General features: G+C 40.8%; 1 protein-coding gene across 1 annotated transcript; it reads right to left on the bottom strand.

Annotated features, from left to right (window-relative positions):
- Positions 1-273: 273 nt before the first annotated feature.
- Positions 274-15,994, bottom strand: LOC100145011 (malate synthase, glyoxysomal). Its single transcript, XM_002932047.5, has 15 exons — positions 15,861-15,994; positions 15,452-15,580; positions 13,008-13,226; positions 12,581-12,671; positions 12,362-12,438; positions 11,679-11,789; positions 11,017-11,076; positions 8,960-9,116; positions 7,184-7,382; positions 6,088-6,166; positions 5,480-5,569; positions 5,152-5,224; positions 3,811-3,878; positions 2,509-2,636; positions 274-513 (listed from the first exon to the last, which is right to left on the bottom strand). Exons 2-15 carry the CDS (start codon positions 15,575-15,577, stop codon positions 390-392), a joined length of 1,602 nt encoding a protein of 533 aa, XP_002932093.3. The 5' UTR covers positions 15,578-15,580; positions 15,861-15,994; the 3' UTR covers positions 274-389.
- Between the last annotated feature and the right edge of the window lie 8,016 nt (positions 15,995-24,010).

The following is a 24,010-nucleotide window of genomic DNA, read 5'->3' as shown; positions in this document are numbered from 1 at the left end:
CTGACAGAGCTTGGGGGCTTTTGCAAAAAGGAATGGGGACACGGCAGTATCCAGATGTACAAAGCTGATAGGGATCCAGCCATACAGACTCAAAGCTGGGGTCACTGCTAAAGGTGCATCTGCTAAGTACTTACATGAAAGGAGGGTCTACTTATATTATTAGCTCCTGTTTTCTCATGGTCATTTATGTATATCACTTTGCAGAGATCTGTTTTTACTTCAAGAAGAAAGGCTCTATTTTTGTTAATTAGTGTCCAAAAAATAAATAAAATACATTGTATAAACATAATGGTTTATTAGGCACAGTGTTTCTAGTATTCTGGTTTCCATGGTAGCTATACACCAAATAAAGGCAGTACGTATAAACGTATAAGTGTGGCTTTCTATGTTCAGATGGTACTGCCAAGAAATGTGTGATCCAGGTTTAGATATGTAGTGATGAATTCAGGAAAATCCCTTTTTAGAACAATTTCAAGAAATATCTCAGCAGCCACATGAAGCCTCTGCTTCTCCCTAGAAAGAAGACAAATGGCAGTCACACAAGCAGCCCAATATTATTTGTAACTGATTTTTGCTGTAAACATGTCAGCCTACTTGTCAAGAGTGATTCGAATGATTCATTAGTAACACCAAATAATGAAAATGTAAAATTAGAATATAATGTACTGCTGCCCTGCACTGGTACAACTGGTGTGTTTGCTCAGAAACTCTACTATAGTTTATATAAATAAGCTGCTGTGTAGCCATGGGGGCAGCCATTCAAATTGAAATAGGGCTAAATGGCTCAGGTTAGGCAGATAATGGATAAGCTTTGTAAAACACCATTGTATTCTGCAGAGCGTATCTATTTTCTTCTATGTGACCCGTGTCTTTTTTTCCTTTGACAGTACATTAGATTTTAATTACTTTATTACATTTTTATTTTTCGGTGTTAGGGCTCTGGTACATGGGGAGATTAGTCGCCCGCGACAAATCTCCCTTGTTGCAGGTGACTAATCTCCCCGATATGACATCCCACCGGCGAAAATGTAAATCACCGGTGGGATGGCATACGCGGCGGCGCGATTTGCAGAAATCGGTGGGATGTCATATCGGCGAGATTAGTCGCCCGCAACAAGGAAGATTTGTCGCGGGAGACTAATCTCTCCGTGTACCAGAGCCCTAACACCAAAAAATAAAAATGTAATAAAGTAATTAAAATCTAATGTACTGTCAAAGGAAAAAAAGACACGGGTCACAAAAAAGAAAATAGATAAGCTCTGCAGAATACAATGGTGTTTTACAAAGCTTATCCATTATCTGCCTAACCTGAGCCATTTAGCCCTATTTCAATTACTGTTCCTTTAATAGCAAGTCATTAGTGACTTATCAGTGTTTCTGTTATTTAAATCTTTCCAAAAAATGGCAATGTCACACAGGCACTTTCTGTGCCAGGGAAAAACCCTGATTTGCTTCCTTCTGCCCCAACATCAGGGGGAACTGACATCCATATAATTGGCCCTGATTTCAGTTCACAAATGCATACATTCATGTTTCATGAACTAAAAACATACAATAAAGTTATACATACATACATAAAAACAGGCCAATGCTGTGTGTGTCAGTACATACTGATCTCAGGGCAAGCTGAGTCTATGGGCCATTCTCTTCAGTTGAGAAAAAATTAAGGGTTTGTAGGCTTGGATGGGTGAGGGTCATTTTGAGACCCATGCATCACTGCTGTGGGTGTTACATCCCTTTGTAGACAATATAGATGCTGGTAAAGTCAAGGGTTTTGAAATTTTGAGTTCAGAAGGACTAATTGGCTTGTAATTTTGCAACAAATAATAGAGGCAGGCATATCAAACTGAGCAGCAAAGACTTAAGCTGCAGTGTGCCCAGCCAAATGTAAACACACTCCCTATAAATTGTGTCAGATAAGAAGTATGGAGTTGTCCTGTGTTTTTTTGTAAGTAATGTGACTGTATGGGCAATGGCACACGGGGAGATTTGTCACCCACGTTAAAAAACTGCTACCGCTGGCAACATTTCCTTAAAATGCCTTGCCATTCATTTACTTTGTAATTGCCAAAAGTGAATTACTTTACTCGTGGCGATTCAGCCGATCTGGTCTGTGTCTGCTGATGACTGTCTTGGCAGTTAAAGCCTTTGCCTTCCAGTACATAGAAGCTACATGCTTGACAGGCAAAGGGTTAAATAGTTTTAAACAAAGGGTTGGACGCCTGTTCAGCCAATACAAAGATTTACTGATAATTTATTGCGCCAGGTTCATATTACTAAGAAAACATTTCACGTGAAAACACCATTGGCGTCTATGGGAGAATCTGAAATTGTAGTTCAATTTCTTATCAAACTAAATCTGATACTATTTTATTTCAGTGGCATTTATAGGGGGGGAGGCTAGAAGAACCAAGAAGACTCACATCTCTTTTTTCCACATATCCTCAACAAAGCACATAAAAGCAACACTCTATACACACACAAACAGCCATTATACAAACTACTTACAACTCAGAGAAACTCAGCTCGACAGCAAGCTCACACTCTACTTCCTTCACAAGGGACTGCACCAGGCTTCGAGTAACAGTGCGATTATCTTCCTCTAAACGGACTTGGTGCCTGATCCATTGCCAGACCTGCACAGGTAGAGCTATCAATGTTACCATATGTCGCGCGCTGCGTAATATATCGCTTGAAAATATGTCATTGCCAGATAAATAACGCCAAGAACATCGCTTCTTAATTATGACGCCTGTCCTTTTAGTGAATCGAGCGTTAAATCGCAAAAATTAAGAAGTGATAAAATTTTTACCGCATGCTATAAATAGCGCTCGTTTTATCAACCTTTAGTGAATTGGCCCCATAGTTTGTACTATGCAGTATGCCACAATGGATCCCAAACGCTTCTATTGTATGGGGCCTTAGGAGACAAAGTGGGATTCTATCCGTGGCCCTATATCAGCCAATTTGGTGCTGTAATGGTAACTACAATCACAGACGATCTGTCTAAATTCTGTTAAATTCAATCTGCCAATCCTTGTAGGAAGTCACATGGATCACACCTCCCTCCCAGTTCCCTAACAATTTTCTCCAGCCAATTAGTGCCATTTAACAGTGCAAGTTTGGCCAGCTCACACACAATCTGCTTGTTCAGCTCACAAGGCTGTGTGTCACCAGTCTGATCCTGGTTGAGTCAGCAGTGAGAGACCTTTTTAACTACTAAGTAACTGCTTCTCTTACTTTGTGACATAGTGACTACTTCCCAAGAATTAAAGCCTACAAACCAGATCTATTAAAGGCTAAAAAGACAAACATTAATGGCAGTTTGACTGAGGTGTTCTATGTTCTAAGTACAGTACAGGTACTTATATTGCCAATGTGCTGGGACTGTTTTGCTGCATTTTGTCATTTTTTTTTTACACTTTTACCATTCATACCAGATAACCTTCTGCTTACCTTTTACTAATCTCTTTATATAGGCAGAAAACCAGTATGGATGCAATATTTAGGCTTGTTCTGTTCTAAAAATTCATATTATAACAGAGTTGTTGTAAGGATACTGGTGCATGGGGGGAACACAGAGCTGTTTGTTGCTCAATTAGTAGCACCGTGGTCAGGGAATAACAATGTTAAAATGCTGTCCACCCCATTCACTTGTATGGCATTTTCACACCTCTCTGTTCACATCTATAGGATTTACAGGCCATATTTATCAAAAGGCAAAAAAAAGGAAGTTCTCACTGCCAAATAAGCCCTAACATTTCTATACAAAAATATAATAGATAAGCTGATGGAAGCATCCCACCATACCTGAGAGCGTGAAATTTCTGCAGTGGCCGAATCCTCCACTTTCCCACAGTAGAAGAAATGTCCTTCTCCTAAATACAGTGCAAAAACAGAAATATACGTATATATGTAACATTACTCATTGCGGCTTTGGCCAGTCACAGTGAGAAATGCAGAAACCCACAACAGGATCAAGTGTGTATGAAGTATTTTAGGCCCCATGCACACTCACTGCAGTAACTCAGATCCTACTGGCTGAAATACAAACGTGGCCCTACAAAGGATTTTTATGGCTCCCAGTCTGCTAAAAGGCTTAATTGTGTGATACCATTGAACACGCTATATAAGAAATAATTGTCGCATTATATGTAATAAGTTAGACAATCCACCTGGCAGCCTGCATTCCCCCCTTGTGTAGCCCCCTGTTGAAGTCTGGCTCCTGTGACTGCTTACCTTGGTGTAAGCTTTTAAAAGGTATCAGTACTGAGTTAAACTGGCTCCTGCATTGTTCATACATGTAAGACCCTGCACAGTCCACACCTAAAAAGCCATTTGTTGATCACACATGTAAGGCCCTGCATTGTTAACACCTTTAGGCAGACTGTAGGAGCAGTGCTGGCATTGTGTCGCTGTATGTAGTACAGTACAAACTCTTCATCTTTGAGTGGTTATGATCATTTACTTACATAGTGTTGATAGCGTTCCCTGTCTCCTTCCCTACTCTGCCTGCCCTGCTTTATGCTGCCTGCATGTGCCATACTCTGCCTGCCCTATGCTGCCTGCGTGTGCCATACTCTGCTTGCCCTATGCTGCCTGTGTGTGCCATACTCTGCCTGCCCTATACTGCCTGTGTGACATACTCTGCCTGCCCTATGCTGCCTGTGTGTGCCATACTCTGCCTGCCCTACCTGTGGGAGGTGAACCTGGTGGGGGTTTGTTAGTACTTGGTAGGTGGTTAAGGGGTTCGTAAGGTGTTAATGATGTTCTGAAGGCTGCTGTGCTACTGACAGGGCAGGAGGAGCAATATGGATTTAAGGGTAAGGCTTAATATGACTTAATAAACTTTTTTGCAGTAAGCAGGCCATATGGTTTTTGGTTTGCCACAATTAATATGGATATGGTTGTAAAAGCATGGGTGTGGTTAAAAGTGGGTGTGGTCTAAAACAGGAAGTGGTCAAAACTGGCTTCCATCATCAGCCCTCCACCATGTAGGCCAGAAAAATTTAGCCTGTATTATAGAAGAGGCTGGAAATATAATGTGGCAATCTTCAGCTTCCTGAATTCCAAAACTGCCAGGTTTTAACTTACTGGATTTGGCAACCTTTTTGCACCTCTGGTTTCTCATTGTATTTCATTCCATCATACCTTTGAACCAAGCATCAATGAATTGAATTCCAACAGCAATATTATACTTCAGGCCGTAAAGTGTGACACCTCCCTAACAACAAGAAAAAAGAAAAACTATATTGTACCGGAAATAATACATCCTGCAGCCAATTCACATTCACTTACTGGCACATTCTAATCCAGAAAATATATGTGTGATCTAAATGCCAGGAAAGTCAGAAATGTCAGAACCCACAATAACAGCATAGACTTTTCTTTGTTTCTATGAATTCAGGTCCAAACAAATAATTATGCTTTACTAGCAGCTCAGGTAGATGAATAGAAATGTAGAAAGCTTTATTCATACCACAGGCATTGAGAGCAAGTCAGACTGGGACACGGTAACATCTGGAATGACATGTAACTGGTTGGGGCCTTTGGTGTGTGCCTGGAAAAGCTTAAAAAAGAACAATTATGTCTTATTTACATACAGGAATAGAGATGATATTTCTCTCATACAGACTGCACTGCTGTGCCCCATGGGTAAGCACTCTCTCTTGCTGAGTGATTTTTAGCATTTGCCTCTATATAAATTAGTGAATTAAATAAATGCTCACTATCTTCCTTGTTGTATTCATTCATTGTTTTTATTTGTTATTCCCCTTAGTATTTAACGGAAACACAAAGAGATCAATGATAGAAACAACAGCAATTGTGTTATATACTCCCCCCACCATCTGGCGTTTCCATACCGCGTGCTGACCCCAGTGTGCATTCCCGGAGAGCTGGAGTTAAATATGGAGTCAGATCTGGAGCTAAGGCTGGGTAGTGTCCTTTGTAAACATTATTTAAAGAGTAACACATTATTGCATACATTGACTGTACCTTTTGGAGTCAGATCTGGAGCTAAGGCTGGGTAATGTCCTTTGTAAACATTATTTAAAGAGTAACACATTATTGCATACATTGACTTACCTTTTGCATTGGTGCTACCAGGTCAATATCATACACCATGAATCCATCTACACCAGCACTGATTTCAAACAGCTTTAACCTGTGACAAAGACACATGAAGCACAGCATTTTCCGTTACAACAGCACAGCCTTTTAATCCTTCTTTTTTCTTCTTTTAAAGGGATTGTTTGCCTTTAGTATGATGTAAAGGAGTGATCCCCAACCAGTGCCTCGTGAGCAACACGTTGCTAACCAACCCCATGGATGTTGCTCTCAGTGCCCCCCAGTGGGCCATTTAGGGTTGCCACCTGTCTTGTTTTGACCCGTACAGCCCAGTTTTCTGTAGGGCTATCCAGGTCAAAACTGCCTGCCCAGGATTTCCCAAGATTGACGTGGCGGTTGGTAATTGGCCCCAACCCCATGACATCAGCATCCTGCCCCATAACGTCACTGCCCCCACCCTCATGACATCATGCTTCACCTCCCTGCTTGGAGTTCCTACATAGCAATGGTGGTAACCCTTTGGCCATTGCCTCCCCAAGCAAATATGTTAATGTGTTCTGATGTTAAAGGCTAATAAAGTGTTAATCTCAAGCTGCAGGCATACCTTCAGTTCTCTCAATAGTGCCCTTAAGTCTCCCCATATTTCTCCTGTTCAGGTGATCAGAAGCCTCATAGGGAAAAAAAAAAAACGCTGAGCTCTGTAAAGAAAATTCCCATAATGCCTCACTCCTGCACCAAGACTGCTGTACATGACCCCTGTACATGCACAGTTTGTAAGACTATGAGGAAGCTTCCTGCTGATTGGCCCAGATCACACATTCCTAAGGAGGGGAGGGAGTTCTTAGCATTCTTGAGGGAGAGGGAAGAAAGGAGACAGCTGCGTAGACTCTGGCACAGGAAAACAAAGAGACAAGAAATCTTTTTTCTTTTGATAGAGGACTCAGTGCAGCATTTCTGTGAGTGCTTATGGCTGTATTTACATAGACCTTTCTGATAAAGCTTACTTAGTTTTTACCTTTCCTTCTCCTTTAATGTATCTGCTTCCCTACACAGTTATGTGAATTCCCAGTATTGTTTAACGCTGAATAGAACTCTTGCTCAGTATACATCTTACCGTGTGACAGCTTCAATGACATTCTGGTAGTCTTGGCTTGCTCGGTTTTCTGGTAGTAAAAGTGCAGCCATTCCTCCTGTAGCCAGAGCTCCTCTGCGATGACAAGTCTGCACCAACAAATCCATGTAACTTTTAAGGAAAAGCTTCTCCATATTCACATATTTACTCCGATCTGGCAGCAAAAACTCCTGTCTGTGGCCTGAAAAAAAATTGATTTCTTGCATGAGTCTCCCTCTAATTATATTCACACTATTGTCTTATTATTATTAGAAGTAGCCAGAAGGTACAAAGCGCCAGGAGAAGCAGCCCACATCATGGTGCAAATGCTCTGTAAGTGAGCACTAAGGGCAGTATATTACCCCCATGGTGTTTATTGCAGTATATTTGTTATCTGGCCTGTCAGGTTTAGCCATCTCTTATTGTCTATCTTTACAAGGCTCCATCTGGTCTGTTAATAAATATTATTACCATATAATATGTTAATAATACATATACATAAACTACTCCCAAAAACCATACGAAAAAAAGCTACTGGTATTTTTAAATAAAAATAGAGAGCGTTACAGAAATTCTGCTAAAATGGAATATAAGTACTTTTAGGACATTTCAATTTCTTGTGTTACAGGTAGAGCCATATACAGAATAAGAAAGGGTATATATTACAGACGGATGGACAGAAGGGTGAGGAGCACCTGCACTAAAATGTTAAAGGAGAAGGAAAAGTAAAAATCACCGGGGGTGCCAAATATTAGGCAACCCCCACACGCAGCTACTTCTGACGGCTACTAAACACTAGGAAATACCCTGCCATAGACAATACTGAGAATTGCCTGTGCTAAAACACACATAGAGGCAATTATCAGTAAATGATCAGCATTGTCTATTTTAGTTGCTGTGACAAGTAGCTGCTACTAGTAGCTCCATGTGTCTTCACCCTTAAGCTCTAAACTCACATTTTGATTAATCTGCTGCTTAAGCATGCCATAGGATGCCATACATGGCTCATGGGTATGAAGAACTTTGTTTGTTGCAAAGCTTTTCACTTCCTTTCAGCCAACAGACGGACCCATGGTCAATCAACACATGGCATACAGTACATGGGAGGAGGCAAAAGATGGCTTTGTGTCACTCTGGAGTAAGGTGCTTTGTTTGTTTTGTTAAAGTGTGCACTGGCTGAGGTAAAAGTTCTGCAAATTTTATCACTGGGGTGCATAAAAAATTAGCACCCTTCTGTCATTTAAACTTTAAATGGCCTTCATTTTACTGTGGAATTTATTGATGAATGTGACAGCCACCAGAGGCAAGTTGGCAGGGGCTAGCACCCTGGGCACTGATGTTTATTGAGGGTCCTATACAGATTGTTGTCAGGAACAGCTACAGCATTGTCTCTTGGTGGGAAATAAGGATTAGCAATACATTATCCTTTCAGTACTGGTATAAATGTATGAAATGAATGCCCTGTGCCTTCAATTTGGGATACAGTGTGGGCCCTGTGTAGGGAATTTAGGGTGGGCACCTTTATTAATAAGTAACACACACAAGTGCCAGGGATAAGCTGCTTACATAATAGACATACACATGCAGAGGCACATTAGAAAGAGAAGTGTTTCTGAGTGTGTTTTTACTAACCAGTATTACTGTGCTAAACTAGCGTGCTAAACTCGCTATGTATAAATAAAAGAAAATAGATTGGCAATCCAATGACAATATAAACTATGGCAAATAGATGTATTTTGTTCATTGTTTTTGTTCATTGATGTTAACTAACTTTCTCACCAAATTTATTGACAAAGGAGGCTGAGTAATCCCAGATCCCACAGTTCAGGCCAGCAGAATGCTCTTTAAGCTCATACAGGATCTCTTCCATTTCGAACGAAGCCAGCACACTCTCTATTAGAACTGTAGCTTTAATACTTCCAACTGGTAAATTCAACTGTGCAGAAAACAATGAAAGCCAAAATTCATATTTGAAACATTATTATTTGTCTTGTACTGTGAGTTCTAGAGAAAGGTAGCTGGGTACAGCATTGGTCCTGATTTAGTAAGTATGTAGTGCAGCCTAATATATGACACAAAAGCATTACCTGGAAGGAAATAGTCAAAAAAGAATGATTATTATTTTTTTTCTTTCTAAAAAGCATATTCGGCATACCTCTCTACTCTTTTTAACAAATAAAGCTGGCCATACACGCACCAATATACTGTAATAGTACAAACATAGTTTTGTACGATTTTCGGAACGTATATGGCTCCAAATAAACGGCGATTAGTCGTTTAGTTAATTGGACAGGTTAGAAAATTTTGGTCTGGTACTGATTAAATCCGCATGTGTATTGAAGTCACTTTCATATGACTGGTGTCTGCAAATTATTTCATGTTCAGAACATTCTCTGATTTGTTATGTTTTCCTTGGTGCTTCACTAATAGTCTATCACTATATAAGAGGGCACCTAATATGTACTTAGTAGAACTGATGGCCAAATCCACATTCCTGACCTGCCACATGGCTAAAGGTGGATATACACTGAAGATTCACTTGTTTGGTAAGGTCAATGAATAAGCAGATCTTTCTTCAATACTGAGTTGGGAGATATCGGATTGACCCAATGGTTTGACCTGAGGGCCAAATGATCGAATAATTGACATGACAGAATGTAGGCCAGTAGGGTGAGGACCACATCCACAAGCCAATGCAGTCTTCGCCCCAACATCTGAGGGCCCTATACATGTGTATGGCCACCTTAACTCCCTGGGATCTCAGAGAGAAGCACCTGATCTGGGAACCAGCACTTATATTATATTGTCACCCATTGTGACCTACAGCACTTATACTGTATTTGCCTATTAGTGTCTGTAAGTTACCCTCCCATATAGATTGTAAGCTCTACGGGGCAGGGACCTCCATCCTCCTGTGTCTTTGACTCTTAATTTATTGCAACTGTATTTATCTTGTATTTATCTGTATTTATTGTTATACTTTGTATTTATCTATTATTATCTTAATAATCCCCTGTTTGTACAGATATACATACATACATACATACATACATACATATTTATATATTAGCCTTTAGGGCTGTGGCACATGGGGAGATTAGGTCCCACCCACTGAGGCCTGTAACTTCTTCAGAGTTGTCATAAGTCTCTTGTTAGCCTCCCTCACTAGAAGGGGAGATTAGTTGCCATGCAACAAATCACCCTTGTCGCGGGCGGCTAAACTCCCCGAAATGCCATCCAACCAGCGAGAATGTAAATCGCCGGTGGGATGGCATAAGCGCGCCGCAATGAAGTTGCCTTGAGAGTGCCACGGCCCTTATTTATATAGCACCCACCCAGAGGCAGGGTTTCCTCTGCTATTCTATGTAAATTGTGTTTGTTCAACTGTTTGTCATAACATGCTCTAAATACACCATAAAGTTGCAGAAAGCTAATTAGAAATCTATGGGGCCGATTTATCAAAGCTTGAATTTGAAAAACTGGAAAGCTTAAAAGTGCTTATTTAAGAAAAACCTTGAATCTGAAAACCTTAATCACTTAAAAATGTGAAAAAAACAACTGGAACGCAGTGAAATCATATTCTACCCTTTATTTTCTGTCTGATGAATTTCAAATTTATCTTTAAAACTTAAATTGAAAAATAGCTTGCAATTTGGAAATACTCCCATTGACTTCTACATGAACTCACCAGCTTATAGATGAATTTTTTCATTTGAGTGTTTGGTTTTTTTGCACTACAATCGTGAATTCAAATATTGATTTGTTAAATCTGCCCCCTATGTATAGTATCAACCATTACCCATATAACATTTATTTGTACAGTTCAGTTGACTCACTTTATTCTCTGTCCAAACAAATATATCATTCCAAAGCTTGGCTTCTAGAGAGCTTTCCACCTATAGAAAATTAAAAGGGCCTGTCAGTATAGAAACAAAGATTCAGTCATGCATATGGCTTGGTTTGTGATTGTCAGTCTCTGTAACTAGAGACAAGATGAACCATACATTCAGATGTACATTTCCACTCTCCTAATCTGGTGGGTAGCCGCATCATTAATCTTGTGGATTCATTCTATATTTCTGACGTCTGATTTCTAGGAGTTGGGGACTACTACCTTGTGGTATCTTGTTAAGAAAGTAACTTTTTTCTGTTGCTTTTCCTAACCCTTGAAACCCAAATAAACAAATGAGTATCTTTACTGAAAGGGGAGGGCATTTGTTGGTAGCTTAATGCAACAAACAGTTCTGGAAGGAGCACTTGTCACTAATTGAAAATTGTCTGGGTGCTAATAAACAGTAATTATAAAAAACAACAAAGTATAGCACTCCACAGGACTTGAAAGATAAGCAAAGTAAATTGGAGTCACAGATTCACTCCTTGTGGAAAGTTTTGCTCATTACTATATATATCTTTGTGTGTATTACTGAGTGCTAAAATAGCTAGTTTAATTGGATTGGTGTAGTCACAATCTTTTAAATGACTTTACAAGAAACACTACCTTAGACAAGTAGAAAAATGGGCCACTCTCACTTTCATAAAGTTTTCTTCCAGTATGGTACATCAGCAAACCATAATCAAAGAGGGGTCCTGGTACTTCTCTGCCATTTATCTGCAAATAGGAACCAAAAGGAGCAAAAGTAGTTATGGCTAAATTATCATATAATGAGGCTTCAAAGTAAATACAACAATTACAGCGTTGTAGAAAAGTAGAACTAACATTCAATAAAAGAGCAACCAAATGTAGGTTAGATGTTGGTGATTAAAATTGATTAAAAAATGAGTGAAATGGTTACATTGAAAAGAAAAAAAAATAACAGAAAACAGAAGGTCTCTCAAGAGAAACAATTTGTATTTAAATTGTTTGGTGCAGAAGCTTTAGTAAGGTCCAATTTACTGCTGAATTACAGCCATAAAGAGATCCATTGAGATTATTTAACCCTATTGTTGGAATGGATGAAGGAATGCCATAGAAAGCAATTCAAGTAAGGAGACTTGTATGCAAAACAGATGGAATCCTGGGAAGGATGGAATCCAGGTGAAACCTGTCAGATCAGCGGCTCTGCCTAACAAGCCCAGGGGGAGAGCTTTTGATGAAAATGGAAATTTTAAGATAAAAACTGACTTTCCATCCCAAAATCCCCTCTACTTTAAAGCATAAAGAATTCCTAAGGTGCAACATACCATCATGTTGTGTTCTACCATATTCCATGCTCTTGGTCTAAGCATCAAAACAGGGACTTTAGAAATCGGGGGTATACCTATAACGATCACAGCACAAAAGGAAAAAAAAAATACAATTTGACATTATCATAAATAGAACAAGCATGGATACAGGGCTGGAACTAGGGGTAGGCAGAAGAGGCACAGTGTGGGGGGGGGGGGGGGGTGCAGTAATCTCACCTGAAACCTTATTGTGAACAACTTGGTAGATGTTAAAGATGCCTTTGATTTGGTTGAAGAATGTAGGACAATTGCCATCATCAAAGTCCACCTAATAGAAATAAATATCAGTGGGTGCAAAACGATTAAGGAGATAATTGCAAGCCAAAATTTAGGGCAATGACAAAGCGCCCCAAAATACCTGCCCCTCCAAATTCATTTGAATTGTGCATGCAAAACACTTTACATGTGTTGATCTTGGGAAACTGCACAAAAACATCTTCTTTTGTATTTGTCGGCAATAACCAGGAATTGTCACATTTTTTACATGTATAATTTAATGTAATGTATTCATAAAATGGAATGGAGTCATTTACTACTGATACATACTTGTGGTATTGATACAATAATATGCTTACATATAGACATAATGCTATCACTATGGTACCTGAATGCCTTGTGCAGATGAAAGTAATGCTCTGTGGAACCGTTCAGTTTTGCATGGGGCATTGTCCCCAATATCCACATGTCTGTTCTGCAGCCTCCTTGGAACAGGGGATACTCTCCAGCTAGGATCATTTCTAACATGTGAGTTGGCCAATGCAAAATCAGGGGAGCTGTTAGTGAGGTCAAGCTGGACTTTCCGGGCAGTTCGATGCCATAAAATCTGCAATTATTTGATAATTACTTTTATTTGTTAATTCAAAGTTTAGAACATTATTGTAATCAAACTGTTGTGAATAGTGATGTTGCTGCGAAAAATTAGCATAAAAAAGACTTACTTGCGTGGTATCGGTTTACATACCAAATAATTCACTCTGCCATTTAAATGGTTATTGTTGAACCAACAAATGTATTTTCTTGTAGTACTATTTGTGTGTAGGCGCCATCTCCTTTCAGAAGGAGCCAGCCCTACATATTAGAACTGTTTTAAGGTAACATAATGTGATTCACTTTATTGCCACCGGAAAGGCATTTCAGGGAGGTTAGTTGCATGCAGTAGCCGAGATTTAACCATGGGTGACTAATCTTTCCATGGACCCTTAAAGGACAAGGAAAGGCTAAAGGTGGCCATACATGGGCCGACTATAGCTGCCGATATCGGTCCCTTGGACCGATTCGGCAGCTAATCGGCCCGTGTATGGGGAGAGCAGATCGGCCTGGCCGACCGATATCTGGCCTGAAATTGGCCAGATCTCGATCGGCCAGGTTAGAAAATCTGGTCGGATCGGGGACCGCATCGGCTCATTGATGCGGTCCCCGATCCGACTGCCCCATTGCCGCCCACATAATCCGATCGTCTGGCCCCAGGGCCAAACGATCGGATTATTATTTTTTTTACCTAAATGGTCCCCGATATCGCCCACCCGTAGGTGGGGATATCGGGGGAAGATCCGCTCGCTTGGCGACATCGCCAAGCGAGCGGATCTGCTCGTGTATGGCCACCTTAAGTCACTTGGGGGTGCCAAAATGTTAGGCACCCCCAAGTGACTTAAATCGCTTACCTTTTACCCCGGGCTGGTGCCCCTGTTAGGAGAAAACAGCACCAGCCCGGGATACCTGTAGTGATGCGCTTCTTCTTTGCTGCTTCGTTTTGCTGGCAAATTCCCGGGATGGGCGCATGCACTGTTAAAGTTTGTCTTTTTCACTCTACTGCGCATGCGTACGAGTGAAGCAGGAAGAAGGAAGCACCGCAGCTACCTCGGGCTTGTGCTGTTCTCTCCGAACAGGGGCACCAGCCTGGGGTACGAGGTAAGCGATTAAAGTCACTTGGGGGTGCCTTACATTTTGGCACCCCCAAGTGACTTTGCCTTTCCTTCTCCTTTAAGGTTAGAATCATTGGATACAGTTGTATCAAATGGGATAAATACAAACACATTATGGGGCAGATTTATCAAAACACGAGTTTGAATCCCGAATGAGAAAAATTCAGATTGGAGATGAAAATTTCTGAAGATCGCAAAAATCACGTAAAAATCAGTAAAAATCGTATTAGTTACGATAATATCGTATTGGCGATCCGAAAGTTACAAACTTTTCGTACCGAACGATTGTAAACAGCGGCAAAACCGATCCAATTTGTTTTGCGCTAAAAATACGAAAAAGTCGTGCAAGCATTGAAAAAGGCACGCAAGGTACGAAAAAGTCACGGAAAATACGATTGGACCATTTGAATGAACGCTCGGAGTGTTCATGGATAAGTAAATGTGCCCCAATGTGAGGGGCCACTTTTTTGTTCATATTTGGTCTTTATAAGGTATTTATTGATAAAGGAGTAGTTCACCTTCAAATTAAAGCTGGCCATACACGTTACAATTACGATCTTTCCTGCGACTATTGGTCTCTCATACCCTCAACTAGCATTCAGGGCTGAATCGTCAGATATGGAGGTAGGAAGCAAGTATGTGGATAAGCAAAAGGGTTAAAGGAAGGAAGCAGTATTTGACTTGCTTATAACTTTGCCTTATGAGATGTGTTTTTCACACTTACTGGGTATAAAAAGGGAAACTTCCTGGGATACCAAACCTGCTCTAATGAAGCACAAAATGTGTTGGGAGGGAAAAGCAGGGGTGGGCCAAACCAACCGTGTGCCCTAGGCAATCTGCTCAGCCACCGCGACGGTCACGCGCACTGTGGGGACATTGCCTGTCATTGTGTGGTGGGGGCAATGACCACCTGCAACGGCATTGCATGGGCACACACAATGACAAGGGAGCCCAGACTAGGGGTAGCAGGAGAGGTGCCTTCCTTATCATTGGTTTATCATATCCTCAGCTATTCACCTTTCAGCCCCTCCATATTTAATTTCACTAAAACTCATCTACTTTCTATATAATTTTTAATCAATAATCATCCCTATGAGCTAAATCACAACAGTAAAAATCAGGTTACCGTATCAACATCTTCATTAAAAGTGCTGGTAAGTTCTTTGAGAAAATGAATTGCACCCGGCGTGAGTAAGGTATTAAACTCGGACTCTAATCCAGAGGGAGGACCACTCAGTTCCACTTTGTCCATGACCTGCAAATAAGTAACAGATGACATTATATTAAAGGGGTGTCTCCCCCTGAGTGTGTGTGTGTGCCTGATCCACTTTGCTATTCTAAGCACTTTCCCAATATCAATTTCCTTTTTAAAATGCTGATTTGTGTTATTTACCCCATCACCATCTCCTGAGCAATTCATTTACTATTCTTTATGTAGCTTTGCTATGGTTTAATACTGAACTTCCCAAATTCCAAAAAAGTTGTTATTATTGCCTGTGCAGTGGCAATAAAGCAATTATCTAATAAATACTTACTATATTATCTGTAGCTGCAGCTGCTGCTCACTTGCACAAAGTTGCTTCTGAAGTGGATGACTGAACTTTACAAGCAATGTGAGTCTATCAATTTTTAACACTAACGTCCATGGACTTGGAACTTTGACTTTTTCTGCCTGGAATTCATGTAACACACTGTAACTAATATTAATTGCTTGTAAGGATATATTTAATATATGCTGCTGACTGTGTCTGTGGTATAACCATTTAACCAGGGCCGGAACTAGGGGTTGACAGAAGAGGTGCAACGATGAGGGGGCTGCGCAATGACAAGCGACAGGAGCAATGACAAGGGAGCACAGACTAGGGGTAGGCAGGAGAGGTACCTGCCTGGCCCCCCTGCGGCAGCATTGCGTTTGTGTGCGGGTGCACATATTTTTGCACCAGCCCCCAGTCCCGGATTCTTATTAAAAATGCCAACATTTCTCCTGCACTGAACACCAAAAAATATACAAAATTTCTGAAACTTAATTAGATAAGTAGCTGTTGGCAGGAAGCCCAGAATACTCACCCCCTGCACTGAAATACAATTGTAATTAATAAGATAAACAGATCTCTTGGGGGAACTGAGACTTGAAGCTTAAAGGCAATTTCACCTTCATTAAATAAACTGTAATAGCACATATAAAAGATCCCCAAACTTTACATAACCTGCCAAATGGGAGTTGTATTTAGAGGGTGTGGTCAAAAAATGGGTGTGGTCAAATTTTTTTGCAGCGCTACGCTGCATTTTTCAAATGTTGGGAGGTATGATTATGCTATTTTTTTTAAACAAACAGATTAATACTATCTGTAAAAATGGCCCCTTTATTAGTGCTCCCTATAGATCCTCTCAGGTCCCTGTCCCTGATTCAAATGAGGGGTGGGCGTGTCCTAACGGTCCCTGCCAGAAGCACAATAGGAGGGGGATAGCCAATCACAGCCCTGCAGTTACACAAGCAAAGACAGGCTTCAGTACCTTATCAGGCCAGCCTAGCTGCTGATTGGTTCCTATCCTACAGTGCAGTGTGTTGCTAGTCCCCCTGCACAGCCTGGAAAAGGAGGCAACAGGAAGAGAAACAGACAGGCGGGACTCATAGGGTTTTTGGAAAAAATATTAATAAATCAGCCTGAAATACTACTTTTTAAAGCACATTAATTGGCACAGTATTGTTTTTCACACAATATGTCCCATTTAACCTCTCTTTTTTATTTACATGCAGGAGTGAAGAGGAAAAGAAGCTCCAGTATTACAATATAAATATTACAGAATTAAAAACTCTTGCATCCCCTAAGGCAGGGGTCTCCAACCTTTCTTACTAATAAGCCACAGTTAAATGTAAAAAGACTTGGAGAGCAACACAAGCATCATAAATGGGGGTACCAAATAAGGGCTAAGATTGGCTATTAGGTAGCCTCTATGCACACTATCAGCTTACAGGAGGCTTTATTTGGTAGGAAATCTTGTTTTTATTAAACCAAAACTTGCCGGCAAGTCAGGAATTCAAAAAACAACTACCTGGTTTGGGGGCACTGAAAGCAACATCCAAGGGGTTGGGGAGCAAGAAGTGTTCGCAGGAATCTATGACCTGCAAACAACATTTGTTCTAGGGATAGGATTGCCACCTAGCAACAGCTAATGGGGTTTGGCGGCAGCCTCTTGAAGATACGCTGGAAAAAATGTATTTTACCACTACAGCCACTTTTCTGCTTTCCCCTTCTGATGTGCTTGTGTCTTTAATATGTGGGAGCAAGCACAGGTCTGCCCAGTGCTGATTGGACAGTATAGAGCAGGAAGGGGCATGGCTGAACGGGGAAGTTAGATTTTTTACCGGGAGTCTGCTGGAACCAAGATTTAAAAGTAATGATAAAACATGAAGAAGCAGTTCAAGTTGTAATTGTCTTATAAATGGGCTAAGAATAAAAGAAGTGACAGATGAGGCTAGAGTCCCTTGAAATAGCATTTAACTACCAATAGCACAACATTCACTGTAAAATTAACCAAAGCACATTAAAGGAAGAGAAATTTAGTACTTTCAGAATCATAAAAGTAGCATCCTTTCTAGTTCTCCTTGGGTTTGGATTGATAATCCAAATCTTTCCTAGAATTTTGGTGTAAGGCAAGACATGAAGAAGAAGAATTCACTAGGTAATCACAACTGCTAGGAATTCTGGAAAGAATTGCATGATGTCATTAAAGGGTGGGATAAGGGTGGGCGCTGTTGCTAGGTGGCAATCCTATGCCTAGAACAAATGTTGTTTGCAGGTTATAGATTTCTGCAAAGACTTCTTTGTTCTACAGGAGATTGCCACCTAGCAACAGCTAATAGGAGTGTAGCCCACACCTAGAAGTTGCTTTTATGAATGCCCCTTATGTCATGGTGTTTAGAAAGGTTCTGGAAGAAACCATGAGGTTACATTCATTATAACAGAAAGGTAGAGACATCTTGGAGCAGCCTTTGTTGTTGTGGATCCTCCAAAAGTATGTCTCTTAAGCTGGACGGTATCAATATAAAATTTCAATAGTAAACAGAAATCAACTAATAATCTTGTGAGATTATCTGGAAGTTATTAATAATGGGTAATAATTCCTTTTAAGGAGTAAGTTCTGTGTAAATAAATTAAGAGTCCTTTAACTAAGCACACCAAGGAAGGATCAATGTTTTATATTGCGTGTAATTCAACCACACTGCAGAAATACGTTGTTGTGACCCTCTGAAGGATAATGTCATACATAACCAAGGGTCAGAAAAGTGTATAAGAGAGTGTATAAGAGAGTGTATAGGAGTTCTTCTCCTATAGCTGAGAAAGCTATGGCTATTAGACATGCTCATGTAATATTGAGCACTAGTCAGGATAGTTATCAGACATCTTTCATAGGAATGACAACATGAGTTTGATGTCCTACATGTATTCATAACCAGAATGGACAAGCCTCTGTAGAGAAGGTACTCCTTACAGTTTGTTGTAAAAGCAATGTACAGGAAACGAATCAAGATCTATATTAAATATTAAGATAAGGCCAACTGGATATATTGAGTCACAATTACATTCTTAGCTAGAGAAAAAGAGAAGAGCTGAAATCTCATTAACCATTATAAGTGCTAACAACCACAATGGATAGATTCATTTATGTAGAAACTCCTAGGCCTGAAGGAATTCTGTTATAAACCTGAGGAAATTTTAAGACCATGAAACCTTTGTTGCAAAATATTCCAAATTTTGAAAAGTAATGGAAATACTATAACGACTTGTGTTGCCCTGTTTTGAAGCTGTTCACGAGTGTTCTGTGAATCCATGCTAAGAGAGGCACAAAGGCCTCTGTACATGCCACTTTGTGCAAAATTCTCAAACAAATTTGTTAGATTGGAATGATGTTGGGATGACTATATTTATTTCTCTGAAGCTTAAGAAATCCCAAAATAGATGTCTATGGCAAAACAGCCTCTTAGCAATATATGGTATGGTGATATGGCTTTCCTGTTGGCCATCTGAGGTACTGTGACTAGATATGGGGCAAGTACAGTTAAACTGCAAATTTGGCAGCCATGAGCTTTTAGTAAATGTACATGATAACGTACTGTATTGGATACCAGAAAACTATCATGGTTCTGGTATTGTGAGACTCCCCTAATACTGAATGATACATTGGCTGGGACTACTAGGTCCAGGAGTTGTTCTATGATGGAAGAGAACTGTCAGGTTTTGTTTAATTTGTTTTGGCTCCAGTATTTAGTTTCTATAAATTATTTTTTGAGTTTCACTCCTTCAGTAAAAAGTTTAGGAGAAAATCTCTGCACAGAAGTGAAGCTTTGTGGAAGACTGGAGCTAGCTCCAGGAGACAATGCTTGCCACCAGTCAGAGTGAGATGCTTCTAAAATAGTATAACCATCATATAAGATTGTCTCTGTGGGTATCTTAAGAGTTAAGGTGATCAAATTACAATTACACCTCTTAAATTGCCATTGTTGGTCTTGGTCCAGTATTGATTTGATTTGAGTTTATTAAAACACTACATCTGCTAATGGGCAAAGTATATGATCTTCCACAGTTATCAAGAACCATCTAGTGTGATCTACTACTGAAAGGTTATCCAAGTAACACAGACAAGACATGCTCACTGGTGTAGGTGATTCTCTACTGCTTTCATAAAGAAATGTACTCCAAACGAAGCTTATTAGCTCCCTGTGGGAAGAGTAACCTAGGGACCTAATGGCAAGTGTCCTCTAAGTTTATTTATATTGCTTATTGGCCAGCATGAAGAATAGTTGGAAGATCTATTAATCCTTTTATTTTGAAGTGTATACATACATATTCCCATAACAGGCCCAATAGCCAACAGCTTGCCTGAATGCAGGTAAAAATGATATATATGTATGTTTGTATTCAGCACTTGCTGAATGTGACCTGTCCAACTGACCAATCTTCTCTTCAAGGGATCTCCTGAAGAGATCTTCCTTCTTTTGAGAGCATTTAAAGGAACAGTAACACAAAAAAATGAAAGTGTATAAAAGTAACTAAAATATAATGTGCTGCTGCCCTGCACTGGTAAAAGTTGTGTGTTTACTTCAGAAAGTCTACTATAATTTATATAAATAAGCTGCTATGTAGCCATGGTGGCAGCCATTCAAAGGAGAAAAGGCACAGGCACATAGCAGATAACAGATAAAACACTAATGTATTCTACAGAACTTATCTGTTATCTGCTATGTAACCTGTGCCTTTTCTCCTTTTTTCCAGCTTGAATGGCTGCCCCCGGGGCTACACAGCAGCTTATTATATAAATTATAGTAGTGTTACTGTAGCAAACACACCAGTTTTACCAGTGCAGGGCAACAGTGCATTATATTTTTATTACTTAAAAGCTCTTTCATTTTTTGGTGTTACTGTTCCTTTAATAAGATATCTAGTCTTTTTTGATAAAGGGGATACAATACAGATACTTGTATAGGTAATATCTGTAAAGAAAGGCAAAGACCCTTTAACTGTCCTGAATACCAGGGATCAGATGTTATGTTTAACCAAAGCATTGCCTTCCTTGATTTCTTTTATAGAGAAGGTGAGAATGGCAGGATGGAGGTTTTGTTGTGTTGGTAGGAATAGTAGCCCTGTTTAATATGGATTATGTATTATGAAAACATCCATATTTATGAAAGTAAAGTGAGGCCAAACATGCAGAAGTAACACTGAGGCAGATTTAAAGTCAGCCAGTGCAGCTGTGGTGAGACCTTCTTAGGCTGGTCACATGGTTGAAGATTTGGCCAATAAATAGAGCTGCTCTCTAGAGCCAATTAGGAAGCAATAAGAGAGATTCAAGGCAAAAACTTATTATCTAGGCCAGCGTTTTTCAACCACTGTTCCGCGGCACACTATTGTGCCGCGAGATGTTGCCTGGTGTGCCGTAGGCAGGGCCGCAATTTTTACTTTAAAAAAAAAATCCGGGCCCTGTCATTGGTTGCGCCCCGTGTGTACGGGTGACGTCAGTACGCACGGGGCGCAACGTTATAAAAGGGCCTGTGTGCGGTCGCGTGTAGGCAGAAGTGCAGAGGCGGCGCGCGTGAGGGGAAGATGCTGCTGAAGCCGCCGAAGAGTAAAATGCTGCTGGGCACCAATGTATTAGGGGGGGCCACGGGGCACACTGACTTATGGGGGCACTGCTGCTGGGCACCAATGTACTAGGGAGGCTGGCTCTTGGCACCAATGTACTGGGGGGCACTGCTGCTGGGCACCAATGTACTAGGGGGGCACTGCTCTTGGCACCAATGTACTAGGGGGGCACTGCTCTTGGCACCAATGTACTAGGGGGGCACTGCTGCTGGGCACCAATGTACTAGGGGGGCACTGCTGCTGGGCACCAATGTACTAGGGGGGCACTGCTGCTGGGCACCAATGTACTAGGGGGGCACTGCTGCTGGGCACCAATGTACTAGGGGGCACTGCTCTTGGCACCAATGTACTAGGGGGGCACTGCTGCTGGGCACCAGTGTACTAGGGGGGCACTGCTGCTGGGCACAGAGTTAAATTTTTTAACATTTTCTAATGGTGGTGTGCCTCGTGATTTTTTTCATGAAACAAGTGTGCCTTTGCCCAAAAAAGGTTGAAAAACACTGATCTAGGCCTTCTTGGACAGACCCCCTACAGGGGCCTCTTTACTGAGAGTGGAACCATGAGATACTCTTAGGGGCACATTTACTAATCCACAAATCCGAATGGGAAAAATTTGGATTGGAAACGAACATTTTGCGATTTTTTTCGTAAATTGTCGCGACTTTTTTGTAGCTGTTACGACTTGTGCTAATTGTCGCGACTTTTTCGTAGCCGTTACGATTTGCTCGTATATTGTCGCGACTTTTTCGTATTGAGCGCTCGTAAACGGCGGGCAAAACTTTAAGACTTTGCATGATTTTGGAAGCCTCCCATAGGACTCAATGGCACTCTGCAGCTCCAACCCGGCCCAAGGAAAGTCTCCCATAGGGCTCAATGGCACTCTGCAGCTCCAACCTGGCCCAAGGAAAGTCTCCCATAGGGCTCAATGGCACTCTGCAGCTCCAACCTGGCCCAAGGAAAGTCTCCCATAGGGCTCAATGGCACTCTGCAGCTCCAACCCGGCCCAAGGAAAGTCTCCCATAGGGCTCAATGGCACTCTGCAGCTCCAACCCGGCCCAAGGAAAGTCACAATACTGAAGCTTGAATGAATCCGAAACTTTCGTACTCGGCGCAACGGCTACGAAAAAGTTGCGACAATTCGCGCAAGTCGTAACGCTACGAAAAAGTAGCGACAATCTATGAAAAAGTTGTAACGCCTACGAAAAAGTTGCGACAATTTACAAAAAACTCGCAAAATACCGATCATTAGTAAATGTGCCCCTTAGTTTAACTCCAAACATTAAAAAACTCCTGAAACCTGACTGAACCCTTGCTAGGGCAGTCAAATGAGAAGGAAAGAAAACAGAATCTAAAATCACTCTTTTTCTTCAGAACAGAGAAAAAATGTCTCTTCTCATATTTAAAATATAAAGGAGATTATACTCTCTCATCATGGAGTCTGTAGCAGATAAAGAAACTGCATCCTCCATGATCGCTGAAGTAAAAAATCTAACTTCCCTGTTCAGCTACCCCTTCCTGCTCTATACTGTCCAATCAGCACTGGGCAGACCTGTTTTGCTCCCACATATTAAGGGCACAAGCATGTCAGAAGGGGAAAGCAGAAATGTGGCTGTAGGGGTCAAATAAAGTTTTTCAGCGCATCTTCGGGAGGCTGCCGCCAAACCCATTAGCTCTATCTAGGTGGCAATCTCCCATAGAACAAATATTTGACACAAATAAAGAAGTAGAGGGAAGGCATCCACCACACCTTCCTTAAAGGAACAGTAACACTAAAAAATGAAAGAGCTTTAAAGTAATAAAAATATAATGCACTGTTGCCCTGCACTGGTAAAACTGGTGTATTTGCTACAGTAACACTACTATAATTTATATAATAAGCTGCTGTGTAGCCATGGGGGCAGCCATTCAAGCTGGAAAAAAGAAGAAAAGGCACAGGTTGCATAGCAGATAAGTTCTGTAGAATACAATAGTGTTATATCTGTTATCTGCTATGTGCCTGTGCCTTTTCTCCTTTGAATGGCTGCCTCCATGGCTACATAGCAGCTTATTTATATAAATTATAGTAGATTTTCTGAAGTAAACACACAACTTTTACCAGTGCAGGGCAGCAGCACATTATATTTTAGTTACTTTTATACACTTTCATTTTTTGGTGTTACTGTTCCTTTAATTCCAGCACTGGTTAGAGGTACATGGTGCCACAATTATAAGCAAAAATAAAGGTAATGCAGGAAAGGTTCTGTTTTGAAGGCTTATACATAGGCCTACAGCAGGGGAACATCTTTTTGCCCATTTTTAATGACCTTGGGCCATGAAACACAATATACATCACTTTGCACCATTTTTGCACCATTTATGACATCACCAAACGCTATTTAGAAGGATATTAATTTGACAGGACATTCGTGGATCTTGTGTACCAAATGTAACTGCAACAACCACGATGCTCTACAGGTCAGGTTGACCTAGGCACGCTATTACGTGAACCCGCATCTTCAAGTGGGACAACTAGGCGCAAACTGCCCATCTTCAAAATGGCCGCT

The sequence above is a fragment of the Xenopus tropicalis genome, chromosome 1, assembly GCF_000004195.4.
Source record: "Xenopus tropicalis strain Nigerian chromosome 1, UCB_Xtro_10.0, whole genome shotgun sequence".
Taxonomy (NCBI): domain Eukaryota; kingdom Metazoa; phylum Chordata; class Amphibia; order Anura; family Pipidae; genus Xenopus; species Xenopus tropicalis.
The sequence above is the reverse complement of the archived record's forward strand: the minus strand, read 5'-3'. Positions and strand labels throughout refer to the sequence as shown.